Consider the following 15,936-nt stretch of genomic DNA (forward strand, 5'->3'; position numbering starts at 1 on the left):
GCCTGAGCGGGCCAAGCAGTCAGGTTGTCTAGCCAAGGCTGGCCTTGGAAAGTTGCCCAGGCTACACCTTGAGTCTGATGCTGAGTTAAGACTCAAGTCTCAGGATCTATCCAGTACTCCATGGCTATGATCCTGGCAGGTTCCAGCTCGGCTGAGTGCCAAGCCCTGGGCCACAAGAGAGATGGCAGTAACATTGATCTGTCAGGATAATCAGGATTAAATATCTATCAGGCTGCCTAGCACAGGTTTATAGGAGTCAAAGGCCATGGGGTTAGCGAGATAGCTCAGATGCCACACAAGCATCAGGACTTGAGCCCACCCCCTGAACCCACATAAAAGCCAGGTGTGGAGGCACACATGCCTGTAACCCCCAGTGGTGGGGGCATGGAGGATCACTGGAGCTTACTGGCTAGCCAGGTCAGCTAATAGGAGAGCTCCAGGTTTGTAAGAGGCCCTGTTTCAGTTTATAAGTTGTAGAGTAATAGCGGACCACCACCCGGGCCTCTACATACACATACATGAACACACATACACACTCGAAGAGACCATGATTATGACCTTCTACAGTAACACTGGGCATAGATGTGCAGGTAGTATATGCGAGCCAAGTGGGCTGGGCACCATGCATACCTAGGGGACACAAGAGCCGCCCTCTCTTGAAACACCAGCTTCTGTCCATAACAATGGTCTGCCGTACCAGGGACAGTGCTGGGTTTCAGTTTATGTGCTCTGATATAATAATGAAACATTATTTGCCTTGCTCACCCTGCTTTCAAAAGAAATATAAAACACACTGACCTCCCCTCCCCCCTACCACAGGATCTCATGTAGCCCAGGGTATCTGGAAATTGCTATGTAGCCCAGGCTGGTTTGGAGCTCATATTACTTCCTTTAGTCCCAAAGTGGTGGGATTACAGGCATTGCCCCATTACATATGGCAAATCCATTGACTCTGAAGTGTGTCTGACTCACACTATGTCCCTCTAAGGAACAGGACGAGGAGGGGGACAAGGCTGTTCTGAGGAGACGGCTGGACGCTCAGGCAGTCCCCTAAGGTCTCGCTTCCCCTAACCGCTCTCTTCTGTCACCAGTCATGACTTGTGCTGACCCTGGCGAGATCACCAATGGCCACCGGACTGCCTCAGACGCCGGTTTTCCCATCGGCTCCCATGTCCAGTATCGCTGTCTGGCAGGGTACAGCCTGGAGGGGGCAGCTGTACTTACCTGCTACAGCCGAGACACAGGCACACCCAAGTGGAGCGACCGAGTCCCCAAATGCGCCTGTAGGTTTGAGGGACACCCCAGGAAGGGAAGACCAGGGAGCCCAGACTGGCCCTGCACAGTTTCTAAGCGGGCCTGTGGTGTTCCTTGCAGTAAAGTACGAACCGTGCCTGAACCCCGGTGTTCCTGAGAATGGTTACCAGACACTGTACAAGCATCACTACCAAGCTGGCGAGTCGCTGCGCTTCTTCTGCTATGAGGGCTTTGAGCTCATCGGCGAGGTCACCATCACCTGCGTACCCGGTCACCCCTCCCAGTGGACCAGCCAGCCCCCGCTCTGCAAAGGTGCCTGGGCAGACAGGGCAGAGGGCATATCATCATCTAGGGAGTGACTGAGCTATAAAAGTTGGGTAGAAAATTCAAGACCAATGGCTGACCCTGCTGAGTGCCCAACCTTTGGGCTCTCATCCACACAGACATGGCTGGAAAACCTAGGGAGATCTGAGGTCCCTTGCCTATCAAGGGATGTAGTGAGGGCTTTGGTTTAGAAGCCCCTTGCCCTCTCTGCAAAACCCTCCGTTTTGCTATCAGTGAGAAATTCTGAAACTGGTTGGCTCAGACTCTCCAGGAACCTTGAACCTTTAGTGGTTTGGAGGACAGGCTCTGAGCCATAGTTCCCAGGCCCTCTACACACATAGGGAAAAATACGTTTTGATTGAACAGAGGGCAAAGAACCAGGCTGTGCAGCCCAGCCGCACCGGGCTCCGGCCCTCCCCAGTCTCCTTCCCTCCCTGGCTCAGACCCCCTCCCCCTCCCCCTCCTCTCCCTGCAGTGGCCTATGAGGAGCTCCTGGACAACCGAAAACTGGAAGGTCAGTGAGGGTGCAGGTGGAGACCAGGCCTGGCCAGGTTGGGAGGGCAAGGTCAAGGCTGGGGGCAGGAGGCCAGGCCCCAGAGGGGTGAGGCCAAGGGTTCAGGACCCAGGGCAGGAGGCTGGGAGAGCCCAGGAATGGATCCAGCCTCGCCTCATTTGCTGTTCTTCCTCCCTCCGCAGTGACCCAGACTACAGACCCATCACGGCAGCTGGAGGGTGGGAACCTCGCTTTGGCCATCCTGTTGCCCCTGGGCTTGGTCATTGTCCTGGGCAGTGGTGTTTACATATACTACACCAAGTGAGTGCCATGCCTTGACTAATGCAGGGGCAGATGCCATACCTGGCATGGGAGTCAGGCAAGGGAGTACAAGGACTGCCACATGATAAGTCTCCTGTCCCCTCCCTTTCCCAGGCTGCAAGGAAAATCGCTCTTTGGCTTCTCTGGTTCCCACTCCTACAGCCCCATCACTGTGGAGACTGACTTCAGCAACCCGCTGTATGAAGCTGGGGTGAGCCCCCCCTGCCATGTCTCTCTGTCCCCCAGGACTTCATAATCTTCTCCCAAAGTCTCCATGCTCTCTTTTGGGAATTTCAACTCAGCTTCCTACAAAAGTCATGAGGGTCAAAGCAAGGCTATGTGTGGACGGTAGGGAATGGTAAGGATTGGCTGGAGAAGCAGAGTCCATCCACAGGTACAGCTCAGATCCATACTGGGCATTTTGGCCCATCTCCAAATCTTCCAGTTGTTCAAGACATTTCAGAAATTCGTATCTTTGTCATCTTATGATATTACAGGATAAACCTCCTTCCTTCCCTCCTTCCTTCCTTCCCTCCCTCCTTCCTTCCCTCCCTCCCTCCTTCCCTCCCTCCTTCCTTCCCTCCCTCCTTCCTTCCCTCCCTCCTTCCTTCCCTCCCTCCTTCCTTCCCTCCCTCCTTCCTTCCCTCCCTCCTTCCTTCCCTCCCTCCTTCCTTCCCTCCCTCTTTCCTTCCCTCCCTCCTTCCTTCCCTCCCTCTTTCCTTCCCTCCCTCCTTCCCTCTCTCCTTCCTTCCTTCCCTCCCTCCTTCCTTCTCTCCCTCCTTCCTTCCCTCCCTCCCTTCCTGTTTCTTTCTCTCTCTCTCTCTCTCTCTCTCTCTCTCTCTCTCTCTTGAGACAGGGTCTCACTATGTAGTCCTAGCTGGCCTGGGGCTTTCAGAGATCTGCCAGCCTCTGTGCCCTGAGTGCTGGGATTAAAATGTGCACCACCACACCTAGCATGGAATCTTTACTAAAAAATATTTTCTAGCTGGGCTGTGATGCATGCCTTTAATCCCAAGCACTTGGGAGGCAGAGGCAGGTGGATCTCTGTAAGTTTGAGGCCAGCCTGGTCTACCAGTCTACTAAGTGAGTTCCAGGATTCCCAGGGCTACAAACAAACAAAAAAACATTTAAATTGTAGCTGGGTAGGGTTGGCACACACCTTTAATCCCAGCACTCAGGAGGCACAGGCAGGTGGAACTCTATGAGTTGGAAGCCAGCTTGGTCTACAGAGTGAGTTCCAAGATAGAGCTATGCAGAGAGACCCTGTCTCAAAACAAAACAAAACAAAACAAAACCAAAAAACAAGCTGGGCAGTGGTGGCGCATGCCTTTAATCCCAGCACTGGGGAGGCAGAGCCAGGCGGATCTCTGTGAGTTCCTGGCCAGCCTGGTCTACAGAGAGAAAGCCAGCACAGGTACCAAAACCACACAGAGAAATACTGTCTCGAAAAAAACAAAAACAAACAAACAAACAAAAAAAACAAAATTAGGATTGTTTTGTGTGTATGGGTGTTTTATTGCCTGTATGTCAGTACACCAAGTACATGCAGAGCCCTCAGAAGCCAGAGAAGGTATCAGATCCCCCGGAAAAAGAGTTCCAGACAGTTGTGAGCCACCATGTGGGTGTTGGGAATCCAACCCAGGTCCTCTGGAAGAGCAGCTAGTGTTCAACTGCTGATCCATCTCTCCAGCTCCTCTATATCAATTTAATTATGAAGATCTTACTGGGCATGGAGGCTCAATGATTTTAATCCCAGCGCTCCAGAGGCAGAGGCGGGCAGATCTCTGAGTTTGAGGCCAGCCTAGTCTACCTAGGGAGTTCCAGGACAGCCAACACTATATATAGAGAGAGACCCTGTCTCAAAATAACATGGTCTTTCTGAGAGTGTGTAGTACTGGAGATTAAATTTAGTGCCTCATGTGCAGTTGGTGAGCTCTAGACATCAGATGGCATTTCTAGTGTCTCACCCTCTTTTTTATTCTGAGACAAGGGTATCTCTATGTAGCTCTGGCAGATCTGGAACTCTATGTAGACCAGGCTAGCCTCAAATTAACAGGACCCCCCCCCACACACACACACAAACACACACACACTCTGCCTCTACCTCCACGTGCTGGGATCAAAGGTATGCGATATCATGCCTAGCTCTCAAGTCCTTGTGGATTTTCAGAAAGGGTTTAAATTGTCCAGTCTGATCCTGAGCTACTTTTGTAGCACAGACACACCTTGAATTGTGATCTTCTTGCCTCTATCTCCCCAGTATCTGGAAGTACAGGTTGGTACCACCAGACTCAGCTCAAATATTACGTTTTCCCCCTCCTGTGGATGCCTCTTCACCTCCAACTCACTCCAATTTATCCGCTCTTTCTGTCTTCAGGATACACGGGAGTATGAAGTTTCCATCTGAACCCCAAGTCTAAGTCTGCAGGACCCAGGACCTCCCCATTCTCTCACCATTCTGGGCAGTGAGGAGCATAGGACCTGGTCTCTGGCTCCCCTCCCCCACTGCTGTGTAAATAGTCTTCCCATCCCATGAGGGGGCTTTGATGGCCCTGGAGACCCTACAGTAAATAAACCAGCATCCTGCCGTCCAAAGCCGCCTCTTCTTAGTTGCCAAACAAGGGGCCTTCTGCCCCCACATCCTACTGACTTCTGGACCCAGGGAAGGGAACTCAGCCCCTTGCAACTCCTGCCCCCCCCCCCGCCAGCCCAGGACCCCACTCAAGAACTGTCCCCTAGCTCTACTATTCCAATGGCCATGAAGGCTCCCTAACCCCAGATGCCCGACTGCTGCTGGGCCTCTGAGGGTGAGAGGGATGACAGAGAGGTGGGACGGAGCCGCATCCCTTCCCTGTGTCTTCCCACCCACACTCCCTTTATTTGCTTCTGAGTTCTTGTTTTTGAGCAATAAACAGTCACCACTTGTAACTCAGCTGGTGAGTCTGGGAAAGTGGGGCTCAAGGTTGGGGCAAGTGATGGGGAGCCCTCTGGAGGGGGTTTGGGGGAAATGGAAATCCCAAACTGGGCAGTGTCCCAAAGCCTGGCTTGGAGCTGGTATGATGGTGAGCACCATTAGTCCCAGCTCTTGAGAGGCAGAGGCAGGCAAATTTGAGCCCAGCCTGGTCTACGTGGTAGAGCGCTTGCCTAGCAAACACAAGGCCCTGGGTTCGATCCTCAGCTGGGGGGGGGGGGTACAGTGAGCCTTCTGTTTGTTTCATGAGCAGTTTCCCCCTTGCATATTGCCTCTATTACTGGATGGTCTTGCTATAGCCCAGGCTGGTCTTTGTGTGTGTGTGTTGTGGGGAGGAACAGGGTCTCATTATGTATCTCTGGCTAGCCTGAAACTCACTCTGTAGGCCAGGCTGGCCTCAAACTCATGGAGATCTGCCTGCCTCTGCCTCCCAAGTGCTGGGATTAAAAGTGCATGTCATCATGCCTAGCTTCCTGGCATGTTAAGTGTACCTGCTGGTATATATCTACCAAGAATGCCCCTTTTTCCCTATGTTTGATCTACATTGTAAGCAGATTGGAGCCTCCTTTTGGTGCTGAACTGAACCCAGAATGTCACATATAAGTAGGCCATGTGAGTTATACCCTAGTCCAGGCTAGTCTTGAATTCCAGGATTCTCCATCAGCAGCCTGCTGGGTCAGTAAGATTCTATATGCATTGTGGTTGGTTTCTTCATCTTTTGTTTTGAGACAGGACATTGCTGTGTATTTCACAATGGCTTCATACTATGACCTGGAGACCATCTTCCTGCCTCTGGCACTGAGTGCTGGGATTCTAGGCATAGTCACCATACCCATCTTACACTGCTTTTTAAATCCTTGTAAGGGCCTTGTGAAAGTGGGATAATTTATTACTCACAGTTTTTTGTTCATTTAGTTGTTTGGGTTTTTTGTTTCTTTTTGTTTGTTTTATGAGACAAGGTCTCACTAGGTAGCCCTAGCTGTCCTGGAACTCACTATGTAGACCAGGCTGGCCTCGAACTCACAGAGATCCACATGTCTCTGCTTCCTGAGTGCTGGGATTAAAGGCGTGTGTCACCAATACCAGGCTACTCAGTTTTCACTTAAGGAAACTAAGGTTGAGACAGGTGAATGGACTTTCTCAGAGGTCCACTAAGTGGCCACACTGGGCCTGAAACACCAACTCCTCAGGGCCTTCTGCATCACCTTCTGTCTGGTAACAAGTCAGCATGTTCTCATAAACATGAGACCCCAAACTCTCAGAGGGAGAAACATAAGCCTGGTCCTCAGAACCCAAAGTGACAATGGAGGCTCTCCTTGGCAGGAAGAGTGGGCCCCTGCATGCTGCATGTAACCACAAGGTACTAGAGAGCGGGTTTGGGTTCAGCAGGTGGCCGACAACTGGATTCCAGGAATAGCTGACATGCACCATGGCCCTCTGGAAGAAAGGCTTGCCCCCTCCAGAAGCCACTCCAGAACACTCCTGATATTTGGGGGAAGGGAGGATCCCTGGCTCTTTATTAAAGCTTTTCTCCTCAGTAATGTGATTGCCCATGCTAGGTGGAGAGTCTTGCAACAGGTCCAGAAGACTTTGTTGGTTTCAAAGGTGGCGCTGCTGATGACCAGGACTTCCTCCCGAGACGAGGTGTTTAGCCAGTTGCAAAAGAGGGGCTTTGGGGCTTTCGCTGAGGGGCAAAGTGGGGAGGGTAGGAGGCCGAGAGAGTAGCACTAGGGAGGTTAGAGTTCATCCTCCAGTCGTCAGGCTGTTGGGGAGCACTCCCTGGAAGACAGTGAGAGCTGCTGACTCTTGACACTTAGGGATCCCATCCTATCCTCCCTTCACCTAGCATCCAAGCCGTACACCACCCTTGAAATAACTACCATGCTCCGCTTCTCTCATCCATTTCTCCACGCACACATCCACCCACATCCTCCTTCATCTATAGATCTACCCATCATCCCTTCCCCATCCTTCAACTCCAGCCACCTGCTCACACACTCATTACCACCTTCCCACCCACCCATCTCTCTTTCAGCTCCACTTCTCGAGAGCAGGGGCTTTATTTCGCTCGGTGCTGCACTCTAGGACAGTGTTGCCTGCCATACAGTAAGTGCTTTGCACATGTTCACTCAGCATCCATTCACACATTTGCCAGCTGCTCCTTCAACTCACCCATCTACTTCCCAGCTAACATTTGTCTGCTCTTTAATTTAAAATTTTATTTATTATTTAGCTACTTATTTTTTGGGACAGGGTCTATATAGCCCTGGCTGACCTGGAACTCATTATGTAGACCAGGCTGGCCTGGAACTCACAGAGATCCACCTACCTCTACTTCCTAAATGTTGTAATTAAAATTTTTTTAAAGATTTATTTATTTATTATGTACACAGATGAGGGAGCCAGATCTCATTACAGATGGTTGTGAGCCACCATGTGGTTGCTGGGAATTGAACTCAGGTCCTCTGGAAGAGCAGTCAGTGCTCTTAACCTCTAAGCCATCTCTCCAGCCCAAAATTTATGTTTTTTTGTTTTGTTTTTGTTTTTTGTTTTGTTTTTGAGACAGGGTTTCTCTGTGTAGTTTTGGTGCCTGTCCTGGATCTCACTCTGTATACCAGGCTGGCCTTGAACTCACAGAGATGCACCTGGCTCTGCCTCCTGAGTGTTGGGTTTAAAGGTGTGCACCACCACTGCCCGCCATAATTTTTTTTTTTAATTTTATGTGTATGAGTAGTCTGTGTACCATTTGAGTGTCTGGTGCCTGTGGAAACCAGAAGAGGGTATCAGATCTCCTGGAACTGGAGTTTCAGACAGTAGTGAGCCATCATATGGGTGCTGGGAATCGAACCTGGGTCCTCTGGGAAATCAACAAGCACTCTTAACTGCTGAGCCATATCTCTCCAGCCTCTTTTTTTTTTTTTTTTTTTGTCTGCTTTTAAATTTTTGTTTCCCCATATATAATTTATTTTATATATTGTATATTTCTATTATCTATTATATATTACATATGTATAATTTCCAAATTCCTAAATTTGTTTATTTATTTTGAGACAAGGTCATTCCATGTAGCCCTGGCTGTCCTGGAACTCACTATGCAGGCCAAGTTGTCCTTGAACTCACAGAAATCACCCTCTCTGCCTCCAGAGTGCTGAGATGGAAGGTGTGTGCTACCAAGCCTGGCAGGGCTAGAGCATACAAGCTGCTCACAATTGCACTTATTAAGATACCTCTCTGTGCTTTGGGTCATACAATCCTTGCTGCTTAGAATATTTATATCGGAGCTGTTTTCCTAGAAAATCCCTTCTTTAAGATGTTCCCTTCTTCAGGAAACTCCGTGATGCCTTTCCTTCCCAGCCCAGTTGAGGATGAGGCAAAAGCAGGCACCATTCCATACTATGTTATCATTGGTCACTAACTTGGCCTGGCCTCATTCTAAACTGGATTTTGCTGGGAAAGGTGGATCATACCTTTCATCCTAGCACTTAGGAGGCAGAAGCAAGTGGATCTTTGTGAGTTTAAGGCCAGCCTGGTCTGCATAGTAAATTTCAGGCCAACTAAGCTACATAGTGAGACCCTATCTCAAACAAACAAACCAACCCTTGAATTCTTGAAAGGCTGAGTCTATATTGTGCATTCTGTGTCCAAACTCCTAACACAAGGAGCGGCACACTGGAAATGCTGAACCGGAATGACCGTACACAAACCTTTTCACGAGGAGATGGCAGGAGGTGTGCCTTGGTGCGGGTGCGATTTCTGTCAGAGCTGGAGAAGAACAGAGAGAAGGTTGAGAATCATAAACTGCGGGACGGGTCAAAACCCCACCACCACTACTCTCCCCGATTCTCCCAGGACAGGGCCTCACTCACCGGGTGTCTGTGCCACGGGTCTTGGTGAAGAACACTGGAAATAGAGGCCCCAGTTAGAGACTTTCCCCATGCTTAGAAAAAGTGTGGTGAGAGGGAATGGGGAAAGGGGGCTCCTTGCTAGCAACAATGAGTGTGTTAGAGGGTAAAGGGCACTGTGCCCAGGACTGGCACTGAGGAGGGGAAAAATGGGCAGATTCCTGGGGAGGTCAGCTGTAGCTGGAAGGGAGTTAGAAACTGGTCCCTAGATGAAGAGGGAGAGCTCACCATGTCTAGATATCTGAGTCCCTTGGTCTTTCATTTGCTTTTCCTTGATGGGCACAGAGTTCACGTGGGAGCGAGCAATAAACAGGGCTTCATCTGTAAGTTCTGCGCTGATACGGGTCAGGAATTCTTCTGAACGGGATAATGAGACTTTCTGGAAAGGAAGTTAGAACTCAGCCTGCAAATTCCCACTGGTCTGGTGTCTTCCAGGCTGCAGGCTCTGTGGCTGGGCAATCTGGGATTAGAAGGTTGACTACAAGGACCTGGACAAGGAACAGCAGCAGTCTATGGGGCTTCAGAATAAAGGCACGCGACTGGAACCAGACTTCCTGCCTCGCTCCCCTTCTCCTTCACATCCCTTCGTTGCTCACCTGCCCTCCACCTAAGGAGGCTGCAGCTTGAGATGGCCAGCTGTCCTTTTTCTCCCCATTCCTGGCAGATGTGGATGCCATCCCCTAGAAACAGAGTTTGTGTCAAGACTGAGAAAGCAGCTCACTTCCCTCCAGTCCCCATCTCACACTATTCCCTGGGCCCAGATTTAGTCCACCGCTACAGCTCAAACACCCCACTCTTAGTCCTGCCCTTGAAAAACTTTGTTGTTTCGCCTATAACTTTCAGGGAAGGGGCTCTCAGAATAACTCCCCCGCCATTCCTTCCAAAGCCCTCTTTCTTCTTCTCTGCCAAGGCCCTTCCTAAGGGAAGGCAGCCAACATGCAGCCCCCGACCTGGCTGATGGGTTGAAATCGTGGGCAACTCGGCGGGAGGGGAGAAGGAGAGGTCTAAGGGGGCCCTATGATGGGGATAGGGAGTTGGAGTTGGGGAGGAAGGTTGGAAAGAGGGAGAGCCAGGGAAGCGCTGCTCCGGGTTGCTATAAAGACCTAAATGTTTGCGGAGGTTCTATAGTTCCGTTGCTAGGAGACTAGAGGTTCTAGAACTAAAGACATTTTCCTAGCGCCACGGTTGCTCTCCAGGTTCCTCCTCGGAGGTGGCGACCCCAGCGTTATTTTGAGGCATTTGGGGGGGGGATGACGTAGGATGGAACCTGGGCTCTAATCCTCCCACCACCAGGGCGGCGCTAGAAGCAAGCGGCGGGCGCGCCCCGAGCCTCTCTAGCCACCTCTTCCCAGCCTGGGTCCGGGAGCGCTGGCGGCCGCGGACGTAGCGGGCGGGGAAGCGATTGGGCTGTACTAAGTCACCCGGTCTCTCGGGGAGGCTCAGACTCGGGACGTCGGGATCTCACCGCTTTACCCTTGCCTCCAGGAGTTTATGCCCTCCGTAAAATGCAAAATACAGATTCCCTTTCAGGTCCCTCTGCTTCTCCCTCTCCAGTTCCTTCCTTTGCGGGTGGCTCTCAGCTCCTTCCCCTCCCTCGGTGCGTTGGTACGAGCCGAAGCCAAGGGGCGCGGGCAGGAAAAGGAAGCGGGCCGGCCTTAAAGGGGCCTCAGCTACTATTTATTTTATTTATTTATTTATATTTAAAAGCCGCTCTCTCCTTCCTCCGATGTTGTTAGCGTCCCCGACAGAAGAGTAAGCTTAGGGGAGCCGGGCGCAGCCCGCAGCGGGGCCCTCTGCTGGAGACGGCAGCTCCTGCCCATCGGAAGGCCAGGTGTGCGTGAGCTGCGCCCAGGGGTGCCCTGCGCCCTGGCGCCCTGCGGGCTCTAACAGCTGGGGTCGCGCGGGGGAACTGGGCCCAGGGCTCTGGTGGAGCGGCTGATGTCCCGGACTGAAAGCTGAGGCCGCGCTGGTGAGACTGGGAGAAGCCCTTGCACCTCCAGAGCTGCGCCAGGGCGACGAGGGGAGCCGCCAAGATGCCAGAGGAAAATATCTTCCTGTTCGTGCCCAACCTTATCGGTGAGTGCTGTCTGCGGCCCCAACACCAGCGGAGGGCAAGGGATCGTGAGCTGCTTCCCCGATCACAACCTGCCCCTCTCCCTTCCCATCCCAAGGTTACGCCCGGATTGTCTTCGCCATCATTTCCTTCTACTTCATGCCCTGCTGTCCCTTCACGGCCTCCTCCTTCTATCTACTCAGTGGACTTCTAGACGCCTTTGATGGACACGCAGCTCGAGCCCTTAATCAAGGTGACAACTCTGCCACCATCAGTACCACCGCTTGGGGACCCAACACCCACTGCCCTTTCCCTGCTTTTCCAGAACCTCAGAGATAGATGGCTCTTTCATTCCCATCTCTAAGAAAACCAAACAGGAATTTTGGGGGGATTTAAACCTGGGATTTAAGCTTGCTCTTGAGGACTGTTCACGGCATGTGAAGGGTGGGACCTAACAGTATGACCTAAACTGGACATAGTGATGTGAATGGAAGAGGTCTCTCTGGATAAATTTCCCTTTGGGTCGGGCGTGGTGCCTCATGCCTGTAATTCCAGCACTGGAGAGGCAGACAGAAAGATTGCTCCAAGTCCAAAGTCCTCTCAGGCTGTGTTTTGAGAACCAGGTGAGCCAGAGCTACACAGCAAAATCCTGGAAAATAAATAAATAAATAAATAAATAATTGTAAAAAGTCATTGGGGCTGGAGAGATGGCTCAGAGGATCAGTTAAGAATGCTTACTGTGCTGGGCGGTGGTGGCGCACGCTTTTAATCCCAGCTCTTGGGAGGCAGAAGCAGGTGGATCTCTGTGAGTTCAAAGCCAGCCTGGTCTACAAATTGAGTTCTAGTTCTGGCTATTACAGTGAGAAACCCTGTCTCAAACAAACAAAAGGAATGTTTACTGCTCTTGTACAGGACCTAGATTTGGTTTCCAGAACCCACGTGGTGGCTTACAGTCACCTATAACTCCAGTTCTAGGGGATCCAATGTTGTCTTCTGGTCTCTGTGGGCACCAGGCGCACATGTGGTGCACATACATGTATGCAGACAAACATGCCATGAGATAAAAGATAAATAAGAAAAGAAAATTCCATTCAGCAAGTGTTTACTAGGGGGCTACTGTGTGCTAGTTACAGACAATAGGACTGCAGAAGAGGTTGGGGCTGGGGGTGGGGAGCAGGTGGTGCTTGGAGCTCCGACTAATTCATTAATGAATTCTCCAGATCCACCTCTAAAACTGCCCCTGAGACTTGGGGTCTCTTGCGTCTCTTCGGGGCCTTGGTTCTTGGTTAGAGTTGAAGGTAGAGTTTCTCTGCTCCTCTGACCGCTTTCCTCCCACACCGTCTCATTTCTTGTCCTCATAATCCTCGTCCTTCGGACCTCACCATCCATAGACAGCAGCCTGCTCTCCTTCTCGAGCAGTCGATGGTAGACATTTTCAAAGTCCTCTCATACTCGGCCCTGAGTGATAGGCCAGACATGGGCACCTGCCATCTACTATACCCAACAGTCCCTTCCACATTAATTTTCTCACCTTCATTATTTTTCAGGCACGAGGTTTGGGGCCATGCTCGATATGCTGACAGACCGCTGTTCCACCATGTGTCTCTTGGTCAACCTGGCCCTGCTGTACCCTAGAGCCACCCTGCTCTTCCAGCTCAGCATGAGCCTGGACGTGGCCAGTCACTGGCTGCATCTGCACAGGTCTGCGTTGACGCTGGAGGTGCTGATGAGTGGAAGACTTTTCGGGGGGGGGGGGTGACCTCAGGCTCCCTGGGAGGTGTCTTCCTTCTTCTTTCCCCCTTGAGACAACAGCCCAAGACTTGCTTCGATTTTAGTGTGTGCCCAGGTAGGCCTCAAATTCGTGACAGTCTTCCCACCTCAGCCCCCTGGGTGCTGGAATCTCTGCCAGCACGGCCCTATCCTTAGCTGAGGCCTCTTTTTAAATTTTGCTTTGTTAAAGTCCCTGAGTGAGTGCCGTGTCTATGGGTGGGCTTGTCATTTTATTTATTTGTTTGTTTATTTATTGGTTTTTCGATTCAGGGTTTCTCTGTGTAGCTTTGCGCCTTTTCCTGGAACTCACTCTGTAGCCCAGGCTGGCCTCGAACTCACGGAGATCCGCCTGGCTCTGCCTCCCAAGTGCTGGGATTAAAGGTGTGCGCCACCACCACCCGGCGGGGTTGTCATTTTTAAAGGTGGCTTAAGCAATGTCTATCATGGGCCTGGCTGGATATTTTTGGATTCCAAATGCCAGGAGAAGCATGGGTGCTTTATGGTGGGGCATTTAATCCTGACTGCCCCCACCTAGGGAATTCTGAGGCTCTGAACAAGATGCAGTTTTCAGCTTCACACCAGCTCCGCCGTGCAGTGGAGGCAATGCCAGTTGCCAGTGCCAGTTGGTGAGATGATTGGGTGGGTATGGTGGGCGGTCAAAGCTCATGAAATCTTTTGGTTTTTCTCCCCAAGTTCCGTGGTAAGGGGCAGTGAGAGCCACAAGATGATTGACCTCTCTGGGAACCCCGTGCTTCGGATCTACTATACTTCCAGGGTGAGCCCTTCTTGCCCCTCCCTTACTCGATCCGAAAATGGGAAGGCTGGACCCTGGTCAGGAGAGAGTGGCTGACACAGCCATCGAAGCGGGAGCGGTCCGTGGGCTGAGGCATGGTGAAGGAGAATTGGGGGGGGGGGGTCTGCCTGAATCCTCCTGGCAGCCGTCAGAAAGAATGAGGCTCTGAGACAGAGACAGACAGAGGCTAAAGAAGTGTGCAGTCGGTGCAGTGTGCTGCTGGCTGAGAGGCCGAAGTCCCTGTGGGGTAGGGCAGGGACATGGCCTCCATCTTAGGCAACCTTGTGTTGTGTGCAGCCCGCCCTGTTCACCCTGTGTGCTGGAAACGAACTCTTCTACTGCCTCCTGTACCTGTTCAATTTCTCCGAGGGACCACTAGGTAGGAAAAGGGGGTGGGGGTGCGGGTCCACCCTGCCCTGCCTGGGGAAAGAGGCCTCAGTCTCGCACCCCTCCGTCGCCTCCCACCGTTCTTTCTCTGCCCTCCCCCCCCCATAGTTGGCTCTGTGGGGCTCTTCCGAATGGGCCTCTGGATCACAGCTCCCATCGCCCTGCTCAAGTCCATCATTAGCGTCATCCACCTCATCACAGCTGCGAGAAACATGGCTGCTCTGGATGCGGCAGACCGTGCCAAGAAGAAATGATCCTCACCCGCCCCCAGCTGCCCACCTGCCCTGGGCATCTACTGTGCCATGTGGCTCCTCTCCTCCTCCTAAGAGGTCCTTATGTCGTGTCTTATGTGTTCTCTGACCTGCTGGGATGGGGGTCAACCTCTGTGTGGTGTAGTCACTGTCTTTTTAATCTTGAGGACCAGACCCATGCCTGTGACCCCAAGGACCTGGCTCTGCAAAGCAGGAAGAGTGCTCAGGAGGCCCCACCCATCCAGCTGGTGCTCCAGGAGGCCTGTCTGAGGATTGGGTGTTGCCACATATCCTGCTGGCTCAGCCCTGGGGTCTGGCCTGGCCTGAGATTTGGGGGACATGTGAGGGAGGGAGATGTATGGCTCCCAGGTTTCCCAAAAGGCAGAAGAATCAGACTGATGCCGTTGGGCCAAGGAAGCCTGGGGTACCAGGCCCGGGAGGGAAGGGGCCAGGGGCCAGCTAGATCCTTCCCTGAGGCAAACTCCTCTATCCTGTCCTCTTGCCTTGGAAGCCTCCATAATAAAGGGGGGACCTTCACTCTTTTCGGACATGTTCTCTGAGACATTCTTAGATGAGGGCCTAGGGTTAGAAGGAACTGGGTATAAAAGATCCACCTGGATGCTTTTCCCAAAGAAGCTGGCTGGCTCTTCCCTGTCATTCCAGTGACCTTCGAGAGGCCCTGCTGGCTCTTCAGGTTCACAAGCACTGTCTCTGTCCACTTGCTTTATGTCCCTGGCTGGTCACTTTCATTGTATCCTTGATATTTTCTACCCTCACAAGAATGTAAACTTAATGAGAGCAGACTAAGTCTTTCTGACATCTGCCTAGAGTGAAACTAGCCTGGCATGTGGTCGCTGCTTAATAAATACTCATGGAAAGATGGATGGTCTTCTCAGAGCATGGTCCTTAGGCCACTTACAGCATAAACTCCCACACCCCACCATGCTTCCTGGAACTGCTGGTCCTGCCTTTGGGTTTACACTGTTACATGCCAGCCTCGGGGTTTTTGTTTAGTCTTCGTTTTGGCCTTTTTGGGGGGATGATTTATTTTATGTACAGTGGTGTTTTGTCTGCATGTCTGTTTGGGCCCCCTGGAACTGAAACTACAGACAGGTAAGATCTGCCATGTGGGTGCTGGGAATTGAACCTGGGTCTCTTGGAAAAGCAGCAAGTGCTCTTAACCACTGAGCCGTCTCTCAGTACCAGATGTATGTCTCACACACACACACACACATACACACACACACAAACATACACACGCGAGCATGTGTGTGCCTCCTGAGTGTTGGGATGTGCTACCATCCCCGCTGAATTTTTAGTATGTGAAACAGTATTGCAATATTACTGTGGTTGGCTTTGGCGAAATTCCTAGGTTCAAATGAGTCTCCAACCTCAGTCACTGGGACTGTGGGTGCAT

At 51.7% G+C, this 15,936-nt stretch overlaps 3 protein-coding genes across 9 annotated transcripts in view; 2 read left to right on the forward strand and 1 right to left on the reverse strand.

Annotated features, from left to right (window-relative positions):
- Positions 1-5,324, forward strand: part of Sez6l2 (seizure related 6 homolog like 2) — a 22,458-nt gene extending 17,134 nt beyond the window's left edge. For 3 of the 5 annotated variants that reach the window (XM_036192622.1, XM_036192641.1, XM_036192649.1), the window contains exons 13-18: positions 1,092-1,283; positions 1,375-1,566; positions 2,054-2,092; positions 2,275-2,392; positions 2,507-2,603; positions 4,770-5,324. In XM_036192622.1, coding sequence (XP_036048515.1) covers positions 1,092-1,283; positions 1,375-1,566; positions 2,054-2,092; positions 2,275-2,392; positions 2,507-2,603; positions 4,770-4,799 — 668 coding nt within the window. In that variant the 3' untranslated portion in view covers positions 4,800-5,324. The remainder of the gene's footprint in view (positions 1-1,091; positions 1,284-1,374; positions 1,567-2,053; positions 2,093-2,274; positions 2,393-2,506; positions 2,604-4,769) is intronic. The other 2 variants (XM_036192632.1, XM_036192659.1) reach the window with 1 other exon arrangement.
- Positions 5,325-6,851: 1,527 nt separating this feature from the next.
- Positions 6,852-10,836, reverse strand: LOC118572658 (putative protein T-ENOL). 2 transcript variants are annotated; one of them, XM_036172412.1, is made up of 6 exons: positions 10,731-10,836; positions 9,862-9,945; positions 9,494-9,644; positions 9,230-9,263; positions 9,068-9,125; positions 6,852-7,142 (listed from the first exon to the last, which is right to left on the reverse strand). In XM_036172412.1, the coding sequence occupies exons 2-6, from the start codon at positions 9,940-9,942 to the stop codon at positions 7,107-7,109; spliced, it is 360 nt and encodes a 119-aa protein (XP_036028305.1). In that variant the 5' UTR covers positions 9,943-9,945; positions 10,731-10,836; the 3' UTR covers positions 6,852-7,106. The 2 variants fall into 2 exon arrangements, with proteins under 2 accessions (XP_036028305.1, XP_036028297.1); XM_036172404.1 differs by lacking the exon at positions 10,731-10,836 and adding an exon at positions 10,369-10,610.
- On the forward strand, positions 10,657-15,403 carry Cdipt (CDP-diacylglycerol--inositol 3-phosphatidyltransferase). 2 transcript variants are annotated; one of them, XM_036172379.1, is made up of 6 exons: positions 10,670-11,341; positions 11,437-11,571; positions 12,866-13,019; positions 13,782-13,863; positions 14,179-14,260; positions 14,377-15,403. In XM_036172379.1, exons 1-6 carry the CDS (start codon positions 11,299-11,301, stop codon positions 14,520-14,522), a joined length of 642 nt encoding a protein of 213 aa, XP_036028272.1. In that variant the 5' UTR covers positions 10,670-11,298; the 3' UTR covers positions 14,523-15,403. The 2 variants fall into 2 exon arrangements, with proteins under 2 accessions (XP_036028282.1, XP_036028272.1); XM_036172389.1 differs by lacking the exon at positions 14,377-15,403 and having other exon boundaries at positions 10,657-11,341; positions 14,138-14,260.
- Positions 15,404-15,936: the final 533 nt, after the last annotated feature.

The sequence above is a fragment of the Onychomys torridus genome, chromosome 1, assembly GCF_903995425.1.
Source record: "Onychomys torridus chromosome 1, mOncTor1.1, whole genome shotgun sequence".
In the NCBI taxonomy this organism is placed as follows: Eukaryota; Metazoa; Chordata; class Mammalia; order Rodentia; family Cricetidae; genus Onychomys; species Onychomys torridus.

Excerpts from the sequence above, each read along its gene's own strand:
- LOC118572658 (XM_036172412.1), bottom strand. The coding sequence starts at position 9,942 with ATGGCATCCACATCTGCCAGGAATGGGGAGAAAAAGGACAGCTGGCCA. Across the intron at positions 9,126-9,229 it reads ACCCGTGGCACAGACACCCG|CTCTGACAGAAATCGCACCC; the intron begins GTGAGTGAGGCC and ends GTTCTTCTCCAG. Across the intron at positions 7,143-9,067 it reads TGCCATCTCCTCGTGAAAAG|GGAGTGCTCCCCAACAGCCT; the intron begins GTTTGTGTACGG and ends ACTGTCTTCCAG.
- Cdipt (XM_036172379.1), top strand. The coding sequence starts at position 11,299 with ATGCCAGAGGAAAATATCTTCCTGTTCGTGCCCAACCTTATCG. Across the intron at positions 11,342-11,436 it reads GTTCGTGCCCAACCTTATCG|GTTACGCCCGGATTGTCTTC; the intron begins GTGAGTGCTGTC and ends TCCCATCCCAAG. Across the intron at positions 14,261-14,376 it reads TTTCTCCGAGGGACCACTAG|TTGGCTCTGTGGGGCTCTTC; the intron begins GTAGGAAAAGGG and ends CCCCCCCCATAG.